The 24,170-nt window shown below is 39.3% G+C and overlaps 1 protein-coding gene across 3 annotated transcripts in view; it reads right to left on the bottom strand.

The window, feature by feature from the left end:
• CACNA2D1 (calcium voltage-gated channel auxiliary subunit alpha2delta 1) overlaps nucleotides 1-24,170 on the bottom strand; it is a 671,705-nt gene that overhangs the window by 258,529 nt on the left and 389,006 nt on the right. For all 3 annotated transcript variants that reach the window (XM_054017298.1, XM_054017306.1, XM_054017317.1), the window contains exon 6: nucleotides 22,204-22,333. In XM_054017298.1, coding sequence (XP_053873273.1) covers nucleotides 22,204-22,333 — 130 coding nt within the window. The remainder of the gene's footprint in view (nucleotides 1-22,203; nucleotides 22,334-24,170) is intronic.

Below are 24,170 nucleotides of genomic sequence, written 5' to 3'. Positions count from 1 at the left end.
AGTTTCACTCATTTGGTGTGAGACTCACTCATTGGCATGCTCTCTCTCAGGGGAGAGTCTAATGATAGAGAATCTCCAGGTTATAGTCAGGAGCAGAGGATGGAAAAGGATAATGTAAGGGCCAGATCAGATGATAAACATTCACATAAAAAAGAATCTAACACATCAGAAAAGGGCAGACAAATAAACAGTGACAAGTTTTTAAAAGTGCTTGTACACAAATGCTAGAAGTCTAAATAATAAGATGGGTGATCTACAGTGCCTTGTGATAAAGGAGGATATTGAAATAATAGGCATCACAGAAACCTGGTGAACTGAGAGCAATCAATGGGATACAATCATTCCGGGGTACAAAATATATCGGAAGGACAGAACAGGTTGTTTGGGTGGGGGTGGGTGGGGGGGAGTGGCACTATATGTGAAAGAAAATATAGAATCAAATGAAGTAAAAATCTTAAGTGAATCCACATGTTCCATAGAATCTCTATGAATAGAAATTTTATACTCTAATAAGAATATAACATTAGGGAATCTATTATCAACCACCTGACCAGGACAGTGATAGTGATGATGAAATGCTAAGGGAAATTAGAGAGGCTATCAAAATGAAGAACTCAATAATAGTGAGGGATTTCAATTATCCCATATTGTCTGGGAACATTTCACTTCAGGATGAAATGCAGAGATAAAATTTCTCGATACTTTAAATGACTGCTTCATGGAGCAGCTGGTATGGGAACCCACAGGGGGAGAGGCAACTCTAGATTTAGTCCTGAGTGGCGCGCAGGAGCTGGTGCAAGAGGTAACTATAACAGGACCGCTTGGAAATAGTGACCATAATACAACAGCATTCAACATCCCTGTGATGGGAGAACATCTCAACAGCCCAACACGGTGGCATTTAATTTCAAAAGGAGGTACTCTGAAAAAATGAGGGGGTTAGTTAAACAGAAGTTAAAAGGTACAGTGACTAAAGTGAAATCCTTGCAAGCTGCATGGGCACTTTTTAAAGACACCATAATAGAGACCCAACTTCAATGTATACCCAAATTAAGAAACACAGTAAAAGAACTAAAAAAGAGCCACCGTGGCTTAACAACCATGTAAAAGAAGCAGTGAGAGATAAAAAGACTTCCTTTAAAAAGTGGAGGTCAAATCATAGTGAGGCAAATAGAAAGGAGCATAAACACTGCCAGATTAAGTGCAAGAATGTAATAAGAAAAGCCAAAGAGGAGTTTGAAGAATGGCTAGCCAAAAACTCCAAAGGTAATAACAAAATGTTTTTTAAATACATCAGAAGCAGGAAGCCTGCTAAACAACCAGTGGGGCCCCTTGATGATCAAGATACAAAAGGAGCGCTTAAAGACAATAAAGTCATTGCGGAGAAACTAAATGGATTCTTTGCTTCAGTCTTCACAGCTGAGGATTTTGCCCCAGATCCCCCAAGTGGCCCCCTCAAGGATTGAACTCACAACCTTGGGTTTAGTAGGCCAATGCTCAAACCACTGAGCTATCCCTCCATTCCCAAACCTGAGCCGGCTTTTGTAGGTGACAAATCTGAGGAACTGTCACAGATTGAAGTGTCACTAGAGGTGGTTTTGGAATTAATTGATAAACTTAACATTAAACCATTAAACCGGGACAAGACGGCATTCACCCAAGAGTTCTGAAAGAACTCAAATGTGAAGTAGCGGAACTAATTAACTAAGGTTTGTAACCTGTCCTTTAAATCGGCTTCTGTACCCAATGACTGGAAGTTAGCAATGTAACACCAATATTTAAAAAGGGCTCTAGAGGTGATCCCGGCAATTACAGACCGGTAAGTCTAACATCGGTACCGGGCAAATTAGTTGAAAAAATAGGTAAGAATAAAATTGTCAGATACATAGAAGAACATAAATTGTTGAGCAATAGGCAACATGATTTCTGTAAAGGGAAATTGTGTCTTACTAATCTATTAGAGTTCTTTGAAGAGGTCAACAAACATGTGGACAAGGGGGATCCAGTGGACATAGTGTACTTAGATTTCCAGAAAGCCTTTGACAAGGTCCCTCACCAAAGGCTCTTATGTAAATTAAGCTATCATAGGATAAAAGGGACGGTCCTGTCATGGATTGAGAACTGGTTAAAAGACAGGGAACAAAGGGTAGCAATGAATGGTAAATTCTCAGAATGGAAAGGGGTAACTAGTGGTGTTCTCCAAGGGTCAGTCTTCAGACCAATCCTATTCAACTTATTCATAAATGATCTGGAGAAAGGGGTAAACAGTGAGGTGGCAAAGTTTGCAGATGATACTAAACTGCTCAAGATAGTTAAGACCAAAGCAGACTGTGATGAACTTCAAAAAGTTCCCACAAAACTAAGTGATTGGGCAACAAAATGGCAAATGAAATGTAATGTGGATAAATGTAAAGTAATGCACATTGGAAAAAATAACCCCAACTATACATACAATACGATGGGGGCTAATTTAGCTACAACGAGTCAGGAAAAAGATCTTGGAGTCATCGTGGATAGTTCTCTGAAGGTGTCCACGCAGTGTTCAGAGACAGTCAAAAAAGCAAACAGGATGTTAGGAATCATTAGAAAGGGGATAGAGAATAAGACAGACTATATTATCGCCCTTATATAAATCAATGGTACGCCCATATCTCGAATACTGCATACAGACGTAGTCTCCTCATCTCAAAAAAGATATACTGGCACTAGAAAAGGTTCAGAAAAGGGCAAATAAAATGATTAGGGGTTTGGAACGGGTCCCATATGAGGAGAAATTAAAGAGGCTAGGACTCTTCAGCTTGGAAAAGAGGAGACTAAGGGGGGATATGATAGAGGTATATAAAATCATGAGTGATGTGGAGAAAGTGGATAAGGAAAAGTTATTTACTTATTCCCATAATAGAAGAACTAGGGGTCACCAAATGAAATTAATAGGCAGCAGGTTTAAAACAAATAAAAGGAAGTTGTTCTTCACGCAGCGCACAGTCAACCTGTGGAACTCCTTACCTGAGGAGGTTGTGAAGGCTAGGACTATAACAGCGTTTAAAAGAGAACTGGATAAATTCATGGTGGTTAAGTCCCTTAATGGCTATTAGCCAGGACGGGTAAGGAATGGTGTCCCTAGCCTCTGTTTGTCAGAGGATGGAGATGGATGGCAGGAGAGAGATCACTTGATCATTGCCTGTTAGGTTCACTCCCTCTGGAGTATCTGGCATTGGCCACTGTCGGTAGACAGGATACTGGGCTAGATGGACCTTTGGTCTGACCCGATTCGGCCATTCTTATGTTCTATCTCACTCTCACACACATTTCTAAGCTTATCTCACTTATTTTGAGTGAATATATAAAGATGTAAAATATTTTTGCTCAGGCGCTGAAAGAGAACAATACATCCGGGGCCTCAGGTATGCAGCTTAGAGCTTGGAATGACATTTTCCAAGCTTGTGTCCTATGGTAATAATGGAGACTACTATGTGGGGCCGTGGGGGTGAATAATTGACAGTCCAAAAAATGAGTTCGCCCCAAAAATGAGCAGGACTTGACCGAAAGTTTGCAGGCTCTTCAAAATACAGTTCAAAATTTAAACCATATTGGACAAATTCATGGCCCTCCATTGTCCTGGTAGCAGGCAAGACTTCTTTTTAAAATGTACTTATTTTTTTATATGTGGTTTTCTCAAGTTCCCATTACTGTCCAGAGTTCCCAGGCTTGACTAAGTTTTATCCCACTCAAATGCAGGAGAAGAGACAGTGTCCAGTCTTGTTTGAAAGAATAAGACACTATTCAGACCAAACCTTGCAGTAGATGGAACAATGTCCTCTATTATCCAAGTGAAGCTAGCAAATCCTGAGCCATGTTTCAAATTTGAGCCACCAAAAGAAGTTATGAAAAAAGCAAAAGGGGGCCACATAGCAATTCAACAAACCACATGAATAAAATATGAAACCAAATTAGCTCTTAAAAGGAATGCAAACTCTGAATCCTTTATCTATGGTTTATTAGCTTCAAATTAAATTTAATTTAATTACTTTATTTTACATTCATTTAATATATTGTTTGGTTGTGTTTTATTTTAATTATTTAATTTTATTTTACTTTGTATTTATTTTGAAATCTGATTACATTTACATTTAAAAGTAAATGTAATGTGAGCAATAAGATACAAACCAAATAATATATGTACTATAAAGTGTTTTTCAAATGGATGATCACTATGACAAGGTGATATGAAAAATAAACATATTGTTGTATTGATAACACCATTTTCTTTTTTGTTAGGTTTATAGAAAAGTGTTTGTTTTTGAGCATTTTTCTTGTTCTGTCTACTGACTGTGTGCCTAAACCAGAGATTAAGAACTCTGGACCTCAGGGATCTCCAACCATACAGGTTTTTGTTCCTGCACATAATTGTTTTTATTAAAATCCACTGGTTTATACTGCATATAGAATTCTCACTTACCCTAGATTTTAGTATGAAGTAGGACATATAAGTGTTTCATATGCAATATTAAGCAATGCACATTTTAAAATGAACTGTTAAGTGCTGATTGGATTAAAAACCTGGACTATTGGATGTCACCAAAGACCGAAGATGAGAGTCCCTGTTTTAAGCAATGATCTAATGCACCACCTGGAAAGTCTCACTCTTTGGCCTTGAATCTCACCCTTCAGGGTTGCAAATCTCACTTTTATGGACAGTCAACCCTTGGCATCTCTGGTGTTGGGAAAATAGTAGTAAAGTGACTTGAAGACATAACAAATGCATATTTGTATGGGGGGGTACATAAAACACAATGCTTAACGTTTATTGCTGGAAAGCTAATGAATATGTAACATTAAAAAGTATAAGAAACAGAGTGAACAAGGGCCCAAGTCAGAAAACTACCAGACCAGAAACTGAAGGAATAATTCGGAAGAATCAGACCTGAGAATGAGGTGACCATCATGAAGTGAAGGTGAGCTTCCCAATACCCTGGAACAAAGTGACTAGGGCCCCTACCTGTTCTGTCTTATCTATTTATTGCCTGTCATAAATATATGATCAGAAACCAAAAGTGACAATAATTCCATCTGAACATTTATAAAGATGAAAATTGATTAAGCCTATATTGGGTGGACTTGTGACTCCATTTCCTGACCTGACAGAAGCAATGGGTAAGAGATGTCTGAGGAGCAACTGTGAAAATTTGGTCTCCAAAATGTATTTAGGCATTGTCTACAGATTAAACATTAATTACTCAATCAATTTGGATACAGTATAGTAACAACCCTAGAACCTCCAGGCTTTCCAAAATTTGTAAGAAAATCTGGGAGGCATGGCAGACCCAATGTGTCAATATGTACTCAATACAAAGAGGTCTCACTGGATCAAAATCTGCATTTAATTCACCAGAAGATTATTTTTCACTTACATTTTACTGCATTGTTCGTATCCCAACCAGACATTCAAGCTACAGAAAAGGAGTTGGAATGTGCAGATACCCCATTCCCATTCTGCCTAATCTACTGAGCTAGCCAAAAGGAGGAGCTTTTGCGAAGAATTACCTTACTAGTAGGGACTTCTCTTTGGTTGCATTGAGAATTGTAATTTCTGTTCATTTATAGTGTGCTTCCCACCTGTCACTAGTATGTTTAAGTGATTAAATAGCAGACCATATCCCTGAATGATTATGGGAAAATATGTCAGATCAGTGATCCATACGTACTAATTCCCGGTTTTAAGAACAGGAGTGACAAAACACAGAAAGCTCAGTAGCTGATAGTTCCCATAGAGCTCATTGCTACAACTGCATGCCAGTCTCTCATGGGAAATTAGACCCTAATTACCCATGGTACAGGCATGTTGTTGTAATGGGGAGGGGGACACTAAAGGGTTCAATCTGCCTTTTTCACAGCAACCTTATGAAAATAAAATCCAACTGATTCCTTGATTTAATGGAATGAAAGTTTCTCTCTCAATAGAATTTTAAAATATCAGGGTGAACATATTGTGACAAAGTTCCTCCTCTATCTTGGTGGGTCCTGCGCTTATTGGTGAATTTTCTTGCCTCAGAGATTCACCATGTGGATTGGGGAACAGCCCAGAGACCTCCCCCTCTGGGAGAACCCACAGTCCAGGTCAATTGGGAGGTTTGGGGGGAACCCGGGCCCGCCCTCTACTCCGGGTTCCAGCCCAGGGCCCTGTGGACTGCAGCTGTCTATAGTACCTCCTGTAACAGCTGCAGGACAGCTACAACTCCCTGGGCTACTTCCCCGTGGCCTCCTCCAAACACCTTCCTTATTCTCACCACAGGACTTTCCTCCTGGTGTCTGATAATGCTTGTGCTCCTCAGTCCTCCAGCAGCACATCCTCTCAGCTCCTTGCGCCTCTTGCTCCCAGTTCCTCACACTCCCACCACAAACTGAAGTGAACTCCTTTTTAAAACCCAGGTGCCCCGATTAGCCTGCCTTAAATTGATTCTAGCAGCTTCTTCTTAATTGGCTCCAGGTGTCCTAATTAGCCTGCCTGCCTTAACTGGTTCTAGCAGGTTCCTGATTACTCTAGTGCAGCCCCTGTTCTGGTCACTCAGGGAACAGAAAACTACTCATCCAGTGACCAGTATATTTGCCCTCTACCAGACTCCTGTACTCCACTGGTCTGGGTCTGTCACAATATGTAAGACTTTATAATGACAAAATTATCAGAAATAAAGATAGTTATTTGTTAGAACTTTTATTTTAAATTGAACCAAACCACAGATTCAGTGAAAGCCCCATTCTGTGAATGATGGGAGCAATCTCACCATTAGATTAAACAAAACAGGATATTTTTTGTACCAAGAACAGGGGAGGTAGTCTAGCCATATCATAAAGCAATGTAAAATATAGAGCATAAAGCATTATATATGAAAAAACACTGTAATCAACTGAAGATCTCCAGGTACTTTAAAAGGAGAGATGGGGAAAACTGCAGAGTTGAATTAAAATGTCTGTGTTTAACTCATGTCACTAAAGGTTTTCTGTTTTGTTTGGGTTGCTCTTTTTTTTTTTTTTTTTTTTAACTTTACATTGCTTTATGATATGGCTGGACTACAGCTAGCTAGCTAGCAAAAAATCAAAATAAATGGGAAAAATTAAAATCTATAAGATTAACAATTCCCCCAGTTCCTCATTTTTCCTCCTTACAAAACAATGGATGCCAGTACATGAAGTTTAACAAAAGCTAAAGAGAGAAACATTTGTGGGAAGCCTTTATAAAAAGACTGGCAACATATTCCTAATTAATTACTTTAAACATAGATCTCTATCTCTTTTCGAGATTTTCAGATGATTTCATACTTGATTTTTTTCATATTCATATACATATACACACACACAGTGTATACATCTCCCTTCCCACGCACCTACTATATATGAAAAAAAAATCAAATATGTAACCTGAACATCTCCAAATAATGTAATTATAGATATTTATCTCTTTGACCAACGGTATATTGCCAGTATTTTCACAAAGGGTTTGTTAAACCTAATGTACTGGCATCCATCGGCTTTGTGAGGACGACAAATGAGGAACTGGGGGGAATCTGTTAATCTCTTATAGATTTTAAATCCAACAGGGACTATTGTGATCATACAATCTGACCAATTGCTTGAAACAGGCCACAGAATTTAACTTAGTACTTTCTGCATTAAATCCAATAATTTACGGTAGACCTAACAGCATATCTTTTAGAGACTTCCCAACTTGATTTCAGGTGACGGAGAATCCATATATCAAACAAGCATGCTGTCAATCATAACCAAGAGAGAGGAAGCAAGAACTCTGGCACAACCAGCATATAACAAATGGTTTGCCAGAACAAACTGCAAGTTATATTGATAGTATAGCATGGTGTTCAGTTTGTATAAACTGAAGTGGGTGAACCTGAAGGCAATCCAGGAGCTTCCTTAGAATTTTGCTTTTTAATACCTGCCATTTGATGCAGTCTATCCTTTCTATAAACAAAAATACATATTCATATTTTTCCAAATAGTTTTGATGAATCACAGAGGTTAGCCATTTTTGGCAGGGATAAATTAGAAATATCCATAGACGGGGGTGTACTTCAGAGGCAAAAAAAACATCAGAGTCTTCCCTTTTATTTGTTTCAGAGTGCCACAAGTACTCCTGTTCCCTTTGATTTGGTGAGTTTTGACAAGTGAGTCCTGTGAGCTCTCTTCAGTACAGCCATGCTTTGGACTCTTTCTTAAGGTTTTAAATAATACCAAGCTTAACCACTTGGATTCAATTCTTACCTCTTTTTAAAAATTCTGCATAGTGCACAGTTAAGGCTTTCATATTAAAATATAAAAGTTCTACTGACTCTCAAAAATCTTGGTATCTCTTTTACTGCATAGCTACCCCCACCCCCTTAACCTCTTTGCCTGATGCTGGATATCTTGTACAAATACATACACACTATGGTTATAATACTAAGTAACCAGACTTTTTGGGAGGTTCTTCAAAGTAAAATATGCAGATTATTTCATCCCTTTATACACACAAATGTACAAACTCATTATAATGCTGCCTGGGCCATTCATTTCATTCCTGGTGCTTCACCCAGTGCTTAATTTGTGCTAGGGCTTGATAGGGCTGAGCCTCCACACCTATATGCTTGCTGCATCAGTTATGAAAGTAAATCATTGCTTGAGTCCCAGCACTTCTTTATTACAAATTAAGCACTGGCTTCACCCCCAATACTATCAATAGCAGAGGATAGGGGTCAGGGAAGGAGAGAAGAGAAGGAGAGAGTGAACCTGACATACTCATTCCCAAAGTGCTTGTAGCCTGCCTTTCAAAATGATTTTTTCCCCGCCCACATGAGTGGCGAACAGCAGCTGGGAGAATAACCAAGAGGTAGGGAATTTTTTTTGTCCTATGAACAGACCAAACTAGGATAAATTACTGTGCAATAACTATGACCTCTTCCACTGATGCAGCATAATTTCTTGATGCATCAGAAGTGACAGATATAAGAACACTTAAAAGCTATTTCAGTCTGAAATTCATATTTGGCTGTTTAAACCGACATTTAGAAGGAATGTCTGCGGACAATTGTTGTGCTGGTCTGTCTACTGAAACCAGCTATTCTGTATTTCTGTAACCAGCTATTCTCATAATTTTTAAGGCTTCCCTCATTTTTAATGCCTGTCTGCTTTTGTGTTTAACAGAAACTCAGTGACTACTTAACCATCCATTTAGTTTCTTGCAGATTTTCTGTACTACTGTATCTCCACTGACTCATCTGCCTCCCCTATTTCATCTGGTAGAATCATGATTCATTTCTTCGTCTCTCTAACTGTACGAAAAAAAAAATCAACAAAAGGCTTTGAATCACTCACATAGTAATTATTTTTGAAATGCCCTTACACATTGAATTCAAATGATCAGATTACCGTAAGGAAAAATACAACCAAGATTATCTACACTACTTAATTAATAACTACACTTTGGAAACCATGTCAGTAGCTTCTTGAAGGATACATTTGTGCCGCAGAAGTACTTGCAGCCTGAGCTAATGAATATAGGGTAATATATGATAGAAAAGCAAAAATGCATGATTTACTGCCTCCAACTTCAGGCAAATAACAAAAACTATTGGAAATAAAAGCTATCCAAGATGTTTCATGCACAAGCTAGTATTAAAAAATGTTATATGCCTCTTCTAGCCTTCTCTGCATTACTGAACATGACCATTTTGTTTAAAGTAATGCAGTAAAAATAATGACTATTTGATGATCCTTGAAAAATACTGGTGAGCTATGTTAAGGAAGCTCAAAGGATTTTTGCCTCACCAAAAACACCCTGCTTTCCCAAAAAATAATTAAAATTAGAAATGGGTGATCTTCAAAAGATTTAGTCTGGGTTCATTTCAAGTAAGTAACTCCGTTTTCTATTTTTCTTATTTTCTGGAGTTCAGCCTAAAACCTTATTGCAGAAATTACAGCTGCTGCTTCTACTTGCTCTAAGTCAATATGGAAAGATTCCCAGACAAGGAGGAAGTACAGAGGCTTGAGTGACTGCAAACAAGTAGCTGCTATTTCAGCACACTAGAGGGAGTGCAGAAAGTTGTTAACCATGCTAAGAAGCTGTTTTGCAGCTGGAGTGGAAAGTTTCATTCAAGGCAGATAGTCCTGAATGTGCACATTACTTTGAAGCTCCTGGCCAGTCAGAAGTGAATTATGTCAGGGGTATAAACTGGCAGCCATTGGATCACCAGTCAGATCCAGTCCAGCCCTATAGGGAGGGAGAAGATAGCGCTGCCAGAGGTAACCTGGACTGAATCTGTGGGGTGGGTCTCAGTGCAGTTTCCTGTAATTTTACAGGTTAGTTGGACTTTATTGCTCTGCAGCAGTTATATGTTAAGGTATCTATACAGTCCTTAATCCCAAGAAGGAAAATAAGTATTTGTTTATATAGCAATGGGTTGTAGCGAAGGGCATAGGGAAGTTTGCTACTTGCCTAAAAGGCTGCTGCTGCCTTACTCTTGTTATTCTAAGGGCTTGTCTATACTTACGCGCTGGTTCGGCGGCAGGCAATCCAACTTTTGGGTTCGATTTATCGCGTCTTGTCTGGACGCGATAAATCGAACCCAGAAGTGCTCCCCGTCGACTCTGGTAATCCTGCTCAGCGCGAGGAGCACGCGGAGTCGACAAGGGAGCCTGCCTGCCACGTCTGGACCGCGGTAAGTTCGAACTAAGGTACATCGACTTCAGCTACGTTATTCACGTAGCTGAAGTTGCGTAGGGTTACCATATTTCAGCAAGAAAAAAAGAGGACGGGAGGAGCCCCGCCCTAGCCCCGCCCCTGCCCCTCCCACTTCCCGCCCCCCCAGAACCCCCAACCCTCCCCCCGTTCCTTGTCCCCTGACTGCCCCCTCCTGGGACCCCTGCCCCTAACTGCCCCCCAGGACTCCACTCCCTATCTAAGCCTCCCTGCCTCTTGTCCCCTGACTGCCCCAACCCTTATCCACCCCCCCACCCCCAGACAGACCCCTGGGACTCCCACGCCCCATCCAACCACTCCCCACCCCCTGACAGCCCCCCCCCAGAACTCCCAACCCATCTAAACCCCTCTGCTCCCTGTCCCCTGACTGCTCCGATCCCTCTCCCCACTCCTGCCCCCTGACAGCTCCCCCCCAGAACTCCCAGCCCCCTACCCCCCCGCTCCTTGTCCCCTGACTGCCCCCTCCTGGGACCCCTGCTCCTAACTGCCCTCCAGAACCCCACCCCCTACCTAAGACTCCCTGTTCCTTGTCCCCTAACTGCCCCCTCCTAAGACCCCCCGAACTGCCCCCCAGGACCCTACCCCCTACCTGTACCCTGACTGCCCAAAACTTTCTCCACTCCCCCCAAAAAGCCCCCCCCGTTTCTTGACTGCCACCTCCAGAACCTTCCTGCCCCCTGACCTCCTTACCCTGCTGCTCAGAACAGAGTGTTGGGCTCTGTGCAGCCGAGCGGGACACGTGGCTGAGCTCCCCAGCACAACAAAACCCAGTCCCTGGCCCTGCACAACAAAACCCGGTCTGGCCCTGCACAGTGCTGCCGGACTGGGCTGCAAGGGAGCTGCCGGCTCAGAATGCAGGGCGGATCCGGCTCCTCTACAGCTGCTCCTGAGTCCAGCCCGGGACTTCCCTGCAGCCCTCCCAGCCGCTCGCTCTGCTCTGCGGGGGGGAAATCCCGGACATTGTGAGTGCTTTACAAATTCCCCCCGGACGCTATTTTTAGCACACAAAAGGAGGACATGTCCGGGTAAATCCGGACGAATGGTAACCCTAAAGTTGCGTACCTTAGTTCGAATTGGGGGGTTAGTGTAGACCAGGCCTAAGAAGCAAGCTTAGAATTAAATAAGTAGGGCAGATGTATGTGTGTGACTATATATTGTTGAGACACAAGGCATGGCTCTGTGCCCTGACTGACAGAGCACTAGTCAGATCCAGCCCAGCCCTGCAGGGGAGAAGATAGCGCTGCCATGGGGTGGATCTCAATGCGGTTTCCTGTAATTTTACATCACTCAGTGGGAATGAGACTGGGAAAACACCATAAAGGAGGAATCGTAGATTGGAGGCCAAATATCTTTGTGAGCTGTATAATATTACTGAACCAGAGATACCATGTGAGCCTAACAGCTACAGTAAATGTCAGTTTTACTTATTTTGTTGTGTTTATGCTCAATATTGTGGACACTGAAACAACTGTTTTTGTGTTACAACTAAATGTTTTATCAATTTGTCAATATAATACCAAGGGTGACCCTCTTTGAAAGCAGAAGATCTCAGATTGTCAGAAGTCCCAATCCCTGTATTTATTTTGTGATATACATATATACAATTTTAGGCCCACTGTTGCACTTTTTTATTTTAAAGGAAAATAAATCTCTAGTTAGTGATATCTTTGGAGTGTTAGTCAGTAAAAAGAAATTTGAAACTGCTGAGAGAGAGAGAGAGAAATGGTCTTATGGTAAAGATCGGTACTAGTTTCCTAAGAAGAAAAAAGTGAATCTTATTATAATGTTCACTTTTGGAACTTAAAGGTTCTGACAGAAAATCCAGCTTTGTTTGGCTACGCGAGAAGGACAGGATACACTGGATGTGGCCGCAGACTGCAACAACTATCGGGGGATATGTTTCCTCAGCATGGTGCTTGCAAGGGTCCTACTGAAAAAATTCAAAGTCCTCCAAGTGCTTGCTGAGAGAGGCTACCCTACGAGTCAGTGTGGGTTCAGAGCTAGATGCTTCATGACTGACAGGTCCTTCATATTGTGCTTGCAAGAAAAAAAGCCATGAACAACAGGCACCTCTCTATGTAGCATTCATTGACCTACAAAAGGCCTTTGACACAGTAAGCAGGAATGGCATCTATTGAAAATTGGCTGTCCACAAAAGGTGCTCTCCCTATTCAAGGAGTTCCATGAGGGAATTAAGGCAACCATCCAGTGTGAAAATGAAACATCATCTGAGTTTAGTATTGATACTGGTATGAAGCAAGGCTGCATCTTAGCACCCACCAGCTTTGGCATCTTCTTCTCTATTCTTCTTTTTGGAAACGATCAATCTGGTATACTAACTGAACCGAGGATGGACGGCAGCTTGTTTAACATCAGACGATTCCAGAGCAGAATGCATGCCACCCAGCTTATTATTTGGGATGTGCTTTTCACAGATGACACTGCATTCGTCTCTAATTCACATGATTCATTGCAGGTCATCATGAACAAGTTCTCTGATGCAAGCACCAAGTTTGCCATGGTAATCAGTATCAAGAAAACAGTTGTCATGTCACAAGGTACCAACATTCCACCTAAAATCTGTCAATAATGAAGCTCTGGATAATGAGGAACACTTCTGCTATCTCAGTTCAATTCTTACCAGATCACTTAACCTTGACAGGGAACTTGATGCTACAATTGGCAACGCTTCTGTCATTTTTGGCAAACTTATCTCACGTATTTGGAACAACAAGTTGCTAACCGGGAACAGAAAAAAATGTCCATCTATCAGGCTTGTATCATTAGTAACCTCTGTGATGGGTTCCCCCTAGGGTGCCACTTGGAACTGGGTTACCACTGAACCCTCTGAATCACAACCTGGGCTCCCTCTCACACTGTGCTGCTGTGACAAACTCTAGACTGCTCCCAATCCTACACTCCCACCAGCATTTGCACAGGCAGGGACACACCCTGTTGCAGTTACATGCAGGCTGACCAGCCACTACATGAATCAATAGAGAGACTACAGCCAAAATAACTCCCAGCTTTCAACCTAGGACCCCCAGAGCCGTTATCATCCTTCCCTGATCTAAACCCAACCAGTACGAATTTATTACCCAGTTTGCTCCTCCCTCAATGTGGAGAGGAATATGCACAATTTGCTTGTGTTAACCAAGCTGAGATTTCCCCCAGACACTTCACTTAAAGGAACACTGGTTTAGATTAAAACATAAAACCAGTTTATTAACTACAAAAGGCTAGATTTTAAGTGATTATAAGAGATAGCAAACAGATCAAAGCAGATTACCCAGCAAATAAACAAAACTGCAAATGAAACCTAAAATACTAGATTGCTAATTCATATCAAGTCTCTCACCCTAGCTGATGATACAAGCAGTTCACCACGTTTCCATACACAGGTTAGAAATCCTTTTAGCCTGGGACCAACACTTCCCCCAGTCCAGTCCTTGTTCCTCAGGTGTTTCTAGGAGTTCCCCTGTGTGTGGAGTGAGACTTCTTGATGATGTCACACCCCTCCTTATATAGCTTTAACATATGGCAGGAGCCCTTTGTTCCAAAATCAGTTCCCAGCCCAGTTTGTGGAAAAATACAGGTACCCAAAATGGAGATACGTGTCATGTGGTCTGGTCACATGCTCTTCCATGCCCTGCTGCGTCATAGCAGCCATGACTTACAGGCCATCTGGAGTGTTCTCAGGAAGGCTCACCCACTGGGGATAAGCTTCTCCTAACGCCTATTGTTTTTCCTCATGGCCCATTACCATGAATGGGCTCTTCCCTACCAACTATCTAGACTGGAAGCATCTTACGTAGTGGGTGTCGCCCAGGTGTAATTACATTTGAAATACAGATACATAGTCAATATTCAGAACTTTAGATACAAAAATGATACCTGCATACAAATACAATAATCATATTCAGCATATCTTTTTTTTCCCAGAAAAGAACATTTCGTTCTTAATATAGTAGCTTTAAAATATTAATAATCATGGCAGCTCACTCACTTGAGTTATCTCTTCTGCTTTTTATGACATTTAAAAGCCATCTGACTCTCACTCTGGGAATTTCTGTAAGCTACCCACACAAAAATAATAATAAAACAAGATTTTCAGAACATTAAAAGCAATCCTGACCCTGAACTTCTGTGCCTGGGTTCATGCTTCAATAACTTTCTTCTAGGTTTAATATTGGTTTCTGCCAGGCAGGCTGGGAGTACATGAAGGCTTGGTGAAACTAACATTTGCTTTAACCTGACCTCAAGCCATAGGGGTGGTATTTGGAATATGCTGACATAGTGAATTCATTTAAAGATCCACTTCACTGATTATATTTTTTCACAAATTGCTTGGTAATTAAATCATAGTAAACATGCAGAAAATTAGAACAGTATAATATGCTACATGGAGCTAAGTAATGGTACACTGCTTTTAGTCAGTTCTTAATTTCAAAGACTTGGACATGAAGAAAAATTCAAGAGGTTTAAAATGTTCTTGATTGTCAATTTCAGCTGTAGTAGAACAAGAAGCCCCTGTGTTTACTTTTCAGAATATAGGGAAGAGATCTCACTATTAATAAATTATTGTAATTTTTAGGTCATTAAAAACTTATCTCTGCTTTTACAGAAGCTTAGGGGATATTTATTTTTTGTTACATATGTATGGTTCTTGGGGGGAAAAGTACCTCATCTGCATATATTTTTGTTTATTTAATTACGGGAGGCTTCTGCTCTTAGTCACCCTGGAGACAGGCAAATGTCAGGAAGACAAACATGGTTTTATGGCTAAGGAGGGGTTATCACCTCTAAGAGTGTTTATGCCAATTCAGAAAAGCTACATTGTGACATTTATCTTGCTTTACTCTCTATGCCAATTTCTTTTAAATTATGTTTTGAAAATTGGATGTAAACTTGGTAATTGAGATTGGTGCTTTGGATAGAACATTTGATAGGAGTTTTAACTGTAAAGACTGCAACTGGCAAACACAATTTGGTGAAAAGGATTTCAAAGAAAACACTGAAGATACTTATCAAACCATAAAACACAGGGGTAAATGAACCCTGCCCTTCCCCTCTTGTATAAAATACCAGTTTGGTTCAAACATAAACCTCATCTTAAGAAAAAACAAGACATGTAAAACATTCATGTTTTAGGAAAAGACCTATGAAAATTAATGTAGGATTGTGTTATCAGAACAATAAATCTAGGTATAATGTGGGTTTTTTCACCCTTCCAAGGAAAACTTCTAAATAAAAACACACAAATAAGTATATATATATTTTCTTGTTAAAGTAACTTTTATAAATACTCTAAAAACTTTATTGAGAAAACTCTTTAGGAAAAACATGTATAATAGGAAATGTTTTAAACCTTTGATTATTTCTTACATGTTGAAATGGAAAATTGTTTTGGATGGTTTACTTATAAGTATTTTAACAAAATGAGCATTTAATATAATTCCCTAATATCACTGCTATGTAAATGGTAAAATGCTTTATGCACCAAACTCAAATTTAATGACCTTGCTAAACTGATTAGTAATACAAGAAGCCATTTGAGTATAGAATAATTAAATGGGGAATTAATTAGTTACTGGCTGTGCTCAAGCAACTCCCTCACCCATCTCAGGAAGACAACAATATCCTCTTTCCAAAAAATTATCATGGAGAATTAACTTCTTTAATAACTATTTATGCTAAAATCTCTCTTTAATAGTAGATCCAACAGGTAGTTTAGCACAAGTAGTTAGAGCATACTTTAAGGGACCATTCAAGGTGAAGTGGCCAATTAACAGCCCTGTAGTCATATGTCAAAAAGGGGGTTAGTGGGTTACAAATTGTTGCAATAAGGCATGAATCTTGTGCCTTTATTAAAACCACGATTTTTAGTTTCTAGCTAACTTATGAATTAAAGCTCCCAGGCTTGTCTTTTGAAAGTGTTGGGCAGTTTCCTTTGAGGATGAGGACTGAGAGGTCAGATATAGAGTGATCATTTTGTGAAAATGTTCACCCACAAGTGATATTTTTTGTCTTTTATCATTTTTCTCTGTGAGTTCATTCAAGAGCATAGTGATTGTCTGGTTTCACCAACATAGTTGTTAATGGGGCATTTAGTGCACTGGATGAGGTACACCACAAGATGTGATGGGCATGTGTAGGACCCATGGATCTTGAAAGGTGCGTTGTAGGGGGCATTGATTATTGTAGCTGTGGGGATAAGTCTGGATGTTTTGCATCTGTTGTTCTGGCAGGGTCTGGTGCCGCTTTCAGTTGGTGTTTCCTGGTCCGGGGGGAGCTTGCATCTGAGGATGAGTTTAGAGACATACCAATTCAACCAGAAGTTGGTCCAATAAAAGATATTACCTCAGACACCTTGTCTCTCTAAAATCCTGGGACTCCCATGGCTACAACGGTGCATATTTTGATTTTGGTTTTCCCTGATTTGGCAGTAAAAGAAACAAGTAGTAAGAGCTGGCCTACCATTTCTTGTTTCTCTGGACAGTAATTTTTAAAATAAAATTACTTCGCGTCCAACAATTTTAAAGTACCCTTTTCTACCCCACAAAAGGTGGGCACAGGAATACTAATATCCCTATTACGTTATCACCACAATTTGAGTTTGATAGCATGAATCTTTATCACTTTCATAGACACAACAAAATAATTCTAAAAAGAAAATTGTCTTGCCTAGAAGAAAAAACACCTTATATTGTATGCATTTATTACCTCTTTAAAATATTTACAATGACGCACAGGAAATTTTTAATATACCTCTACCTCGATATAACGCGACCCGATATAACACGAATTCAGAAATAATGCGGTAAAGCAGTGCTCCGGGGGGGAGGGGCTGCACACTCTGGTGGATTAAAACAAGTTCAATATAACGTGGTTTCATCTATAATGCAGAAAGATTTTTTGGCTCCCGAGGACAGCGTTATATTGAGGTAGAGTTGTACTCCCTTGGTCTTCTTTAAAATTCATCAGATGTAACATTCCAACCTATTTATAAAATCCTTTATTAATATAACAGACCCTTCCTGAAATAAACCTTACTTATTACCCACATATGGATATTATGAGAATAAAAACTGAAGGGCAGGTCCTATATGTATATGTAAGATAGTCCATATGTAGGATAGATTCCCCTGTCAACAAGAATACCAAAAGACTGGAAAAACCCCTTCGGTTTTTATTCTCATAATATCCATATCCAAAACTTTCTAAGGAATAATTTTCCTAACAAACTTGTAACTTGGCATATTCCAGGCATCTAACCACCTATGGATCATGTGCAAATTCTATTTTTTTAAGGATATGGATGTCAATTACCAAGGCCTCAGAATGATAGTTTTCAGATTGTTCTTAAAGACTTACTCTTTTCCAGGCCAAAAATGCACTAAATCTTACCAATATATTATTTTATAATGTCACATCAGTAGCTGATGTTTCATGACAGCAGCAAATACCATCGGAATTACTATCAGAAGATCTCCATCAGAAAATAATAAATACATATTAATTAATTATTAATTATTATAACAACATGCTTGAGCTCATTGGCATATTCCATTATAGGTAAGAATTGAAATAAAAAAAAACACATTATATATATTTTCATTCTGTGGGGGAAATCTCTGGGTAAAGTTAATAGGAGTTTTTCCATTAATTTCAATGGGGCCAGGTCTTCACCTTCACTCTTTAAAAGAGAAAGGAGAATTTAGATTGCTATACCAATAAAAAGAGTGCACCTTAAAATACCAAATCCATTCAGGATAAAAAAATAATACATAACAAATATTTCACCAAACTAATTCAATCATCTGAAAACTCATAACTATTTATCATTGCTCTCAAACATTTCGGAGGAGATTCTCTACTGGGTTACCAGAAGCTGCCTAGACTTATTTAAAGTGATGTCAGTATGTTGAAAAGCTCTTTGTTGCATTTGTATGTAAGAAGTGTCGATTTGTCACTTTTATCAACTATTTGGAACTAATTAGATAATGAAGTGATGGCAGTCTTGATTGCTGAAAATTTATAAACATTTAACTTAGGGTGAACGTTTAATACAACTGAATCAGGAATGACTATAAAAAGTATCTGCATTGGTACCTCATCCAGCACCTTTTCCAAAGTCTGCAGCAACACCAGTACAGAGGTTTAACTGGAGCTATGCAGGCATTTGCTGCAAACTGTGAGAGCAACTGAGGGTGGTATCCCTGAAGCAACTGACCTTACTTGCCTTATGCTGAAGTTTGGCTCAGTTTTGGCTTGCAGTTCCACTCATATGCTTAGAGAGGAGAAGGGTAAAGTTCCAGTGCCTTGTATAGGAATTAGTCATGAAACATATGTAATTGTTAACAGGAGACACGTCTGTTTCCCAAAACATGTAGCAGAAAGTTGATTCTGGGGCCCTTTTTGTTTTGAACAGAATTTTGATTTTATCTTGAGACCTAAATGGAACCCTAAAAAATGCTGAAGATGATAGGCCTGGTTTGTGTCAGTTTTAGCCAGGCTGACACAAGACCTCCCTTTTGGCAAGATTGCCAGTCCATACTCTGCCATGCAGGCAAGAAATGGAGATTAAGGCTCCCCTTATGTTCCTGCTTGACCCCATTCAGACTGCAGGTACAAGAGCACAGACCACTTCCCTGATAGTCCCTTCTGCAAGCACGTGTGCAGGGAAGGGATGTAGAACGGCGAGCAGTGACCTGGATGTGCTCCTCACCACATAGCAAGAGTAAGCTTTTTCACAAAAAGAATGGCATAAAACTTACTCCCTATCCACACCAACAGGAGTGAATTGTAATTCTTGGCAGTTACACACTTGTTCTTCCATCTGCTCCTGGTGAGATGCAGTTACGTATCACCCCTAAGCAAGGCTGATTGTAATATGAGGAAGCCAATATCTGTGGTGAGGAATCAGTGATTTTATCTGTGGTGAGGAATCAGTGATTTTAAAGCCCACACTTTAGGCATCAAGAAAGGAACTGAAGATAGGCGAAGCTATGGTCAAAAGACCTCAATGAATATTCAGACGCATGAGGAGAAACATACCTGTCCCTCACTGCCATTGTTTCTAGCTCGTGATACCAAGTGTATGGTATGTCAAGAGATGGGATCTGCACAGGCAAATCTCCACAGAGAGGAGAGGATTCAAGGGAACTATCCTTAAGATTGTTCTGTGAGATATAAACATCCAATTCTATATCCCACACTCCCACCCCCCCCCCCAGATATATAAGAAAAAAAACATTAAAGAAGCCTAACCCTGTTTTCCAAGCTATAATTCAGTTACAAAAGATATTTGATCTGAGACTCTAAAACTTGTAAATTATGTTTCACCCACTGTTTTTCAGAGGTATTCACTGCAATAGCCCCTCATGACAGTTTGCAAGAAGTCTAGTATGGTCAAGGAGCTGCAAATCAAACTGTTCTAAAATGGTACAACCATTTGTTATGTAATGGGCACCAAACAGCAGTTTGATTCATTTGAACAGCAAGATGATGAATTAACATCAGTTTGAAAATATGTTATCACTCTCCCTTGGGTTATGAACAAAAAAGAAAATGTTCTTGTTGTTGAAGCAATTTGCTTTTGATAAAGAATTATATCCCAGTGTTAAAAACAGTATTTGTTGATACATGACTGTCCAAACTTGTCCGCTATATTCCAGATATTACAGTCTTTTGTCACCAAAAAATAAATCTGGTGCTGTTTTCCTTTCTCATTAATATGAAATCTGTAACTTGCAAGAGTTATAAAATTTATTACAAGTTGGGGGCCCAAAAATAAAGTTAATTTGTAACTTTATAAGTCAAAATTACACATTATTACCCTGTAGTGAGTGTGTGTGTGGAGGGGTTGCTGACAGAGAATGAAATCTGACAGGTTTGAAGACTCTCTCTTCTCTGAATCTAAATCAAAAGTCGTATCACCAGGCAGTTTATTCTGGCACTTAATGTGATGGTCAGTGTCAAAAAATCATGAATATCTCATGAACCACATCTACCACAAGTCATGAAACAGTCCTCTCTCATAAAGTATTTACATTTTAATCTTTTAGATCCATTTCATTAAATACGAAAGTCATTCCTGCGCTATGGAAGTGACAGGTTTTTCCCTTTAGATTAAACAGACAATTTGCTAGTAAAATTACTTTAGAAATATTTCTATGGGATATACATGCTTTTACAAATCCTGCCTAGAACCTTAACACAAGATCCAGATCCTTTAAATATTCCTGTGACCACAAAACACATCTCAATTCATAGAACATTAAAAAAATTAGTCTCCCAGTGATGGGAACAATATGATTTCTCATAAGATTTTAGCAGCTAAATGTAAGAAGATCTAAAAATAAGGCAAGGAAATGGCTGTTGTCTTCACTTTAATCCTTCAATTAAAATGAACTTTAGCATTTATTAAAGTCAGAATCCCAGAATAATCCTCTAAATCTGTGTCATTCAGACACACCATATGAGGAATACCAGTCATTATGATTCTCCCCTCCCCAATCCTGTTGACATTTCGATTTTCACTCCTATGTCATTTACTGATGCAGATACACAATGATGGCTTTGAATTTTAAAGAAATACAGGTCAGATTAGAGTCTCATTCCTGTTGATGAGATTTTGGCAGACTAGAAAAGTCTGCAGAATAAAAATGAGTAGTGCTAACTACAGAACTAAAAGACAGATCCCTCCTTTTATAATTTTGCAGGCACTTCTATGTGTGTGTAGCATCTCTTTTGTGTCTTCCTACTCCATATCGTACCTTTTTATGAAGTTTCATGCAATAAAATACTCTATTTTGAGAGACAATTTAATACTGAATTTTGGGTTGCTGTAATTACTCACTTGGAAACTTGAGGGCTATTGTTTCCTGTACTGGCTCAGTTTGAAGAGAACTCATTCAACACTCTCTGCTAAAGGTCTGGTCTACCAAAAAGTGCTTCAGATAAGCTACATGCAATACAAGTACTACCATCTTGAACAGCATGCTATGTCAATGAACTGTATATGCTTTTGGAATACTTCAGATGTTTTCAGTGCTCATCTCTGCCTGAGGCTGAAACCATCTAACAAAGAGCTGTCGAGAATAGTTTAAATGAGAAAGCAGCACAAAGAGTGAATGGATGAGAAAATTAGGACATTCACAAGAATTTACTTTCTCAGTTCCTGCTCCCTGATCCATTTCCCAAATTCAGATCTTCTCTCAGCAGATCTTTACCTCTCTCACATAGTAGATAGTCTAACTAAATAAGGCTTCTTCTAGCTCATAATAGGAATATCATGCCTAATGTACCATATGTGAAGCTCTTTAAAAGAAAAGCATTCAAAAAGATATGAATATAAATGAAAAATAGGCATACTTAGCTATTTGCTTTTATGAATGGGGTGCACATAATAAGCTTATTATAATTATAAAACCACGTGTTCACATGCTACTTACAGCCTTCGTAAATATCTGTTGGTATGTGGACTGCTGCATGCTGGTAAGATATTTGTCGTCCAAAAACAGCATCTTCTTCAAACACTGGTCTGATTTTCTGGCTTCCAGATTCACTCTCGTTCTTTTCAGACTTTAAAGGAAAAACATTGAAAGGCCAAAATATTAAATTTTATCTTAAGAACAATTTTATTCACATTTGCCTCTTGGCACAGAATAGACTCATAATCTTTCTCTAATAGCTAGCTGTGTGTATAGGTCTCTCTCTCTCACACACACACACACACACACACACACACACACCATTATCCTCTCTTGCGCTGGTTTTAACCAAGAGATCCCCCATTAAACTCAATGGAATTAAAACTGACATAAGGAAAAGGTGAAACCAGCACTATACACCAAGATTCATATTTTTATATATATATATGGAAAACACATACACACAATGCAATGCAAGAGCATTTAATTTTATTGCATGACACTTATTCATAATTAATTAGAGTTACAAGCTCATTATAAAGCTGTAGGTGGAAAAGTGTAAGTGCGATTTATTTCCTTATTCCTATTAGGAAATTATCTTGCAGATTGCAAATCCTAAATTGCTACAACATTGTACATTTCATAAGTAGATTTTACATAAATGGCTCGTTTGGCCTATAACAAGAGAAAAAAAGGAAATAAACATGATATAAGTATTCACAGGATTTTTTTTTAAACTCACCATAACAGTTAACTACTTGGAACAGCAATAATAAATATAAAAATAAAGTATCACTATATTGTTATTTTTAGTATTATACACAAAGACACTGATTTTGTAAGATATATTATGTTTTTAAGAATAATACAGATTTTAACCAGTCAAACATAACTGTTTTTAGATTATTAGTGATGCATTTCTATGCTGTCCATCATTGTAGTATTTAATCATACTCAACCAAATATCAAGGCAACCATAGGATGACTTGACTGAAATATCATAGCCATTGAAATATCATAGAATCACAGAATATCGGGGTTGGAAGGGACCTTAGGAGGTCATCTAGTCCAACCCCCTGCTATCATCTCATTAGCTGCCCTACCACTTGTCCTAATGCAGTACTAGTTGGAGGTTTGAGCATAATACAGGGTAGTGTGACATTTCACTGCTCCAGCAGGAAAGCTGGGAGGTATTGCACTTTGGAAGACAGAATGCCTGCCAGAGCTCCTGGGGGAAGAGAGTCTGGGCAGACCAATACTGGCTATTTTTGTGGCATGCAAGTGACAGCTCTATGAAAAGCCAGAGCAGAGAAACAACCATGTTCTTGCCTCCTCCACTCACCCTCTTTGGGGGAGCAGTAAGGGGCAGCAGTCCTATGATCTCCTAAGTGCAGAGAGTGATTCTGTCTGTCTCTCTTCAGGCAGTGCAAGGATGTCAGGAGGCTCCTAACACTCCTATCTGTACTGGGCATCCACATAAGTCTGAGTCAGAATTTACATGAATAGGTAAAATGTGTAGAACACGTTATAATCCTTAGTCCCTATTTAGGGCCAGATGGTGACATATTCACATTGATCAGCATTTATCTTCACAAGTAGTCCAATGGACTTCAGGCCAATGGACTAAAATATATCAGCAACTGTAAATTGTTTACAGTCTATCCCTTCTACATTGTACATAGAAGTTTCTCTTTTTTGTGTGATGGAATTTAGCATTAAAACCAGGAAAGTAGATGGAGTAGGATACATCTGCACAATGTTGCATGACACATTTCAGTTTAACACACTATCCACCCCCCCTTAAGAAAACAGGAGTCTCAGTAAGAAGTTCTTGGTGTTATATCTAGATTTTAAACAATCATACTAGATCCAAAAACAGTGATTGTTTATGATTCAAAATGATGGAACATTAACATCGCTCTAGACACAATGTAATTTGGCCCAATTAATGTTTTACCATAATTCTTGCTTTTCAATTACAGGGCAGT

This window comes from Malaclemys terrapin, chromosome 1 (genome assembly GCF_027887155.1).
Source record: "Malaclemys terrapin pileata isolate rMalTer1 chromosome 1, rMalTer1.hap1, whole genome shotgun sequence".
NCBI classification, from domain to species: domain Eukaryota; kingdom Metazoa; phylum Chordata; order Testudines; family Emydidae; genus Malaclemys; species Malaclemys terrapin.
The sequence above is the reverse complement of the archived record's forward strand: the minus strand, read 5'-3'. Positions and strand labels throughout refer to the sequence as shown.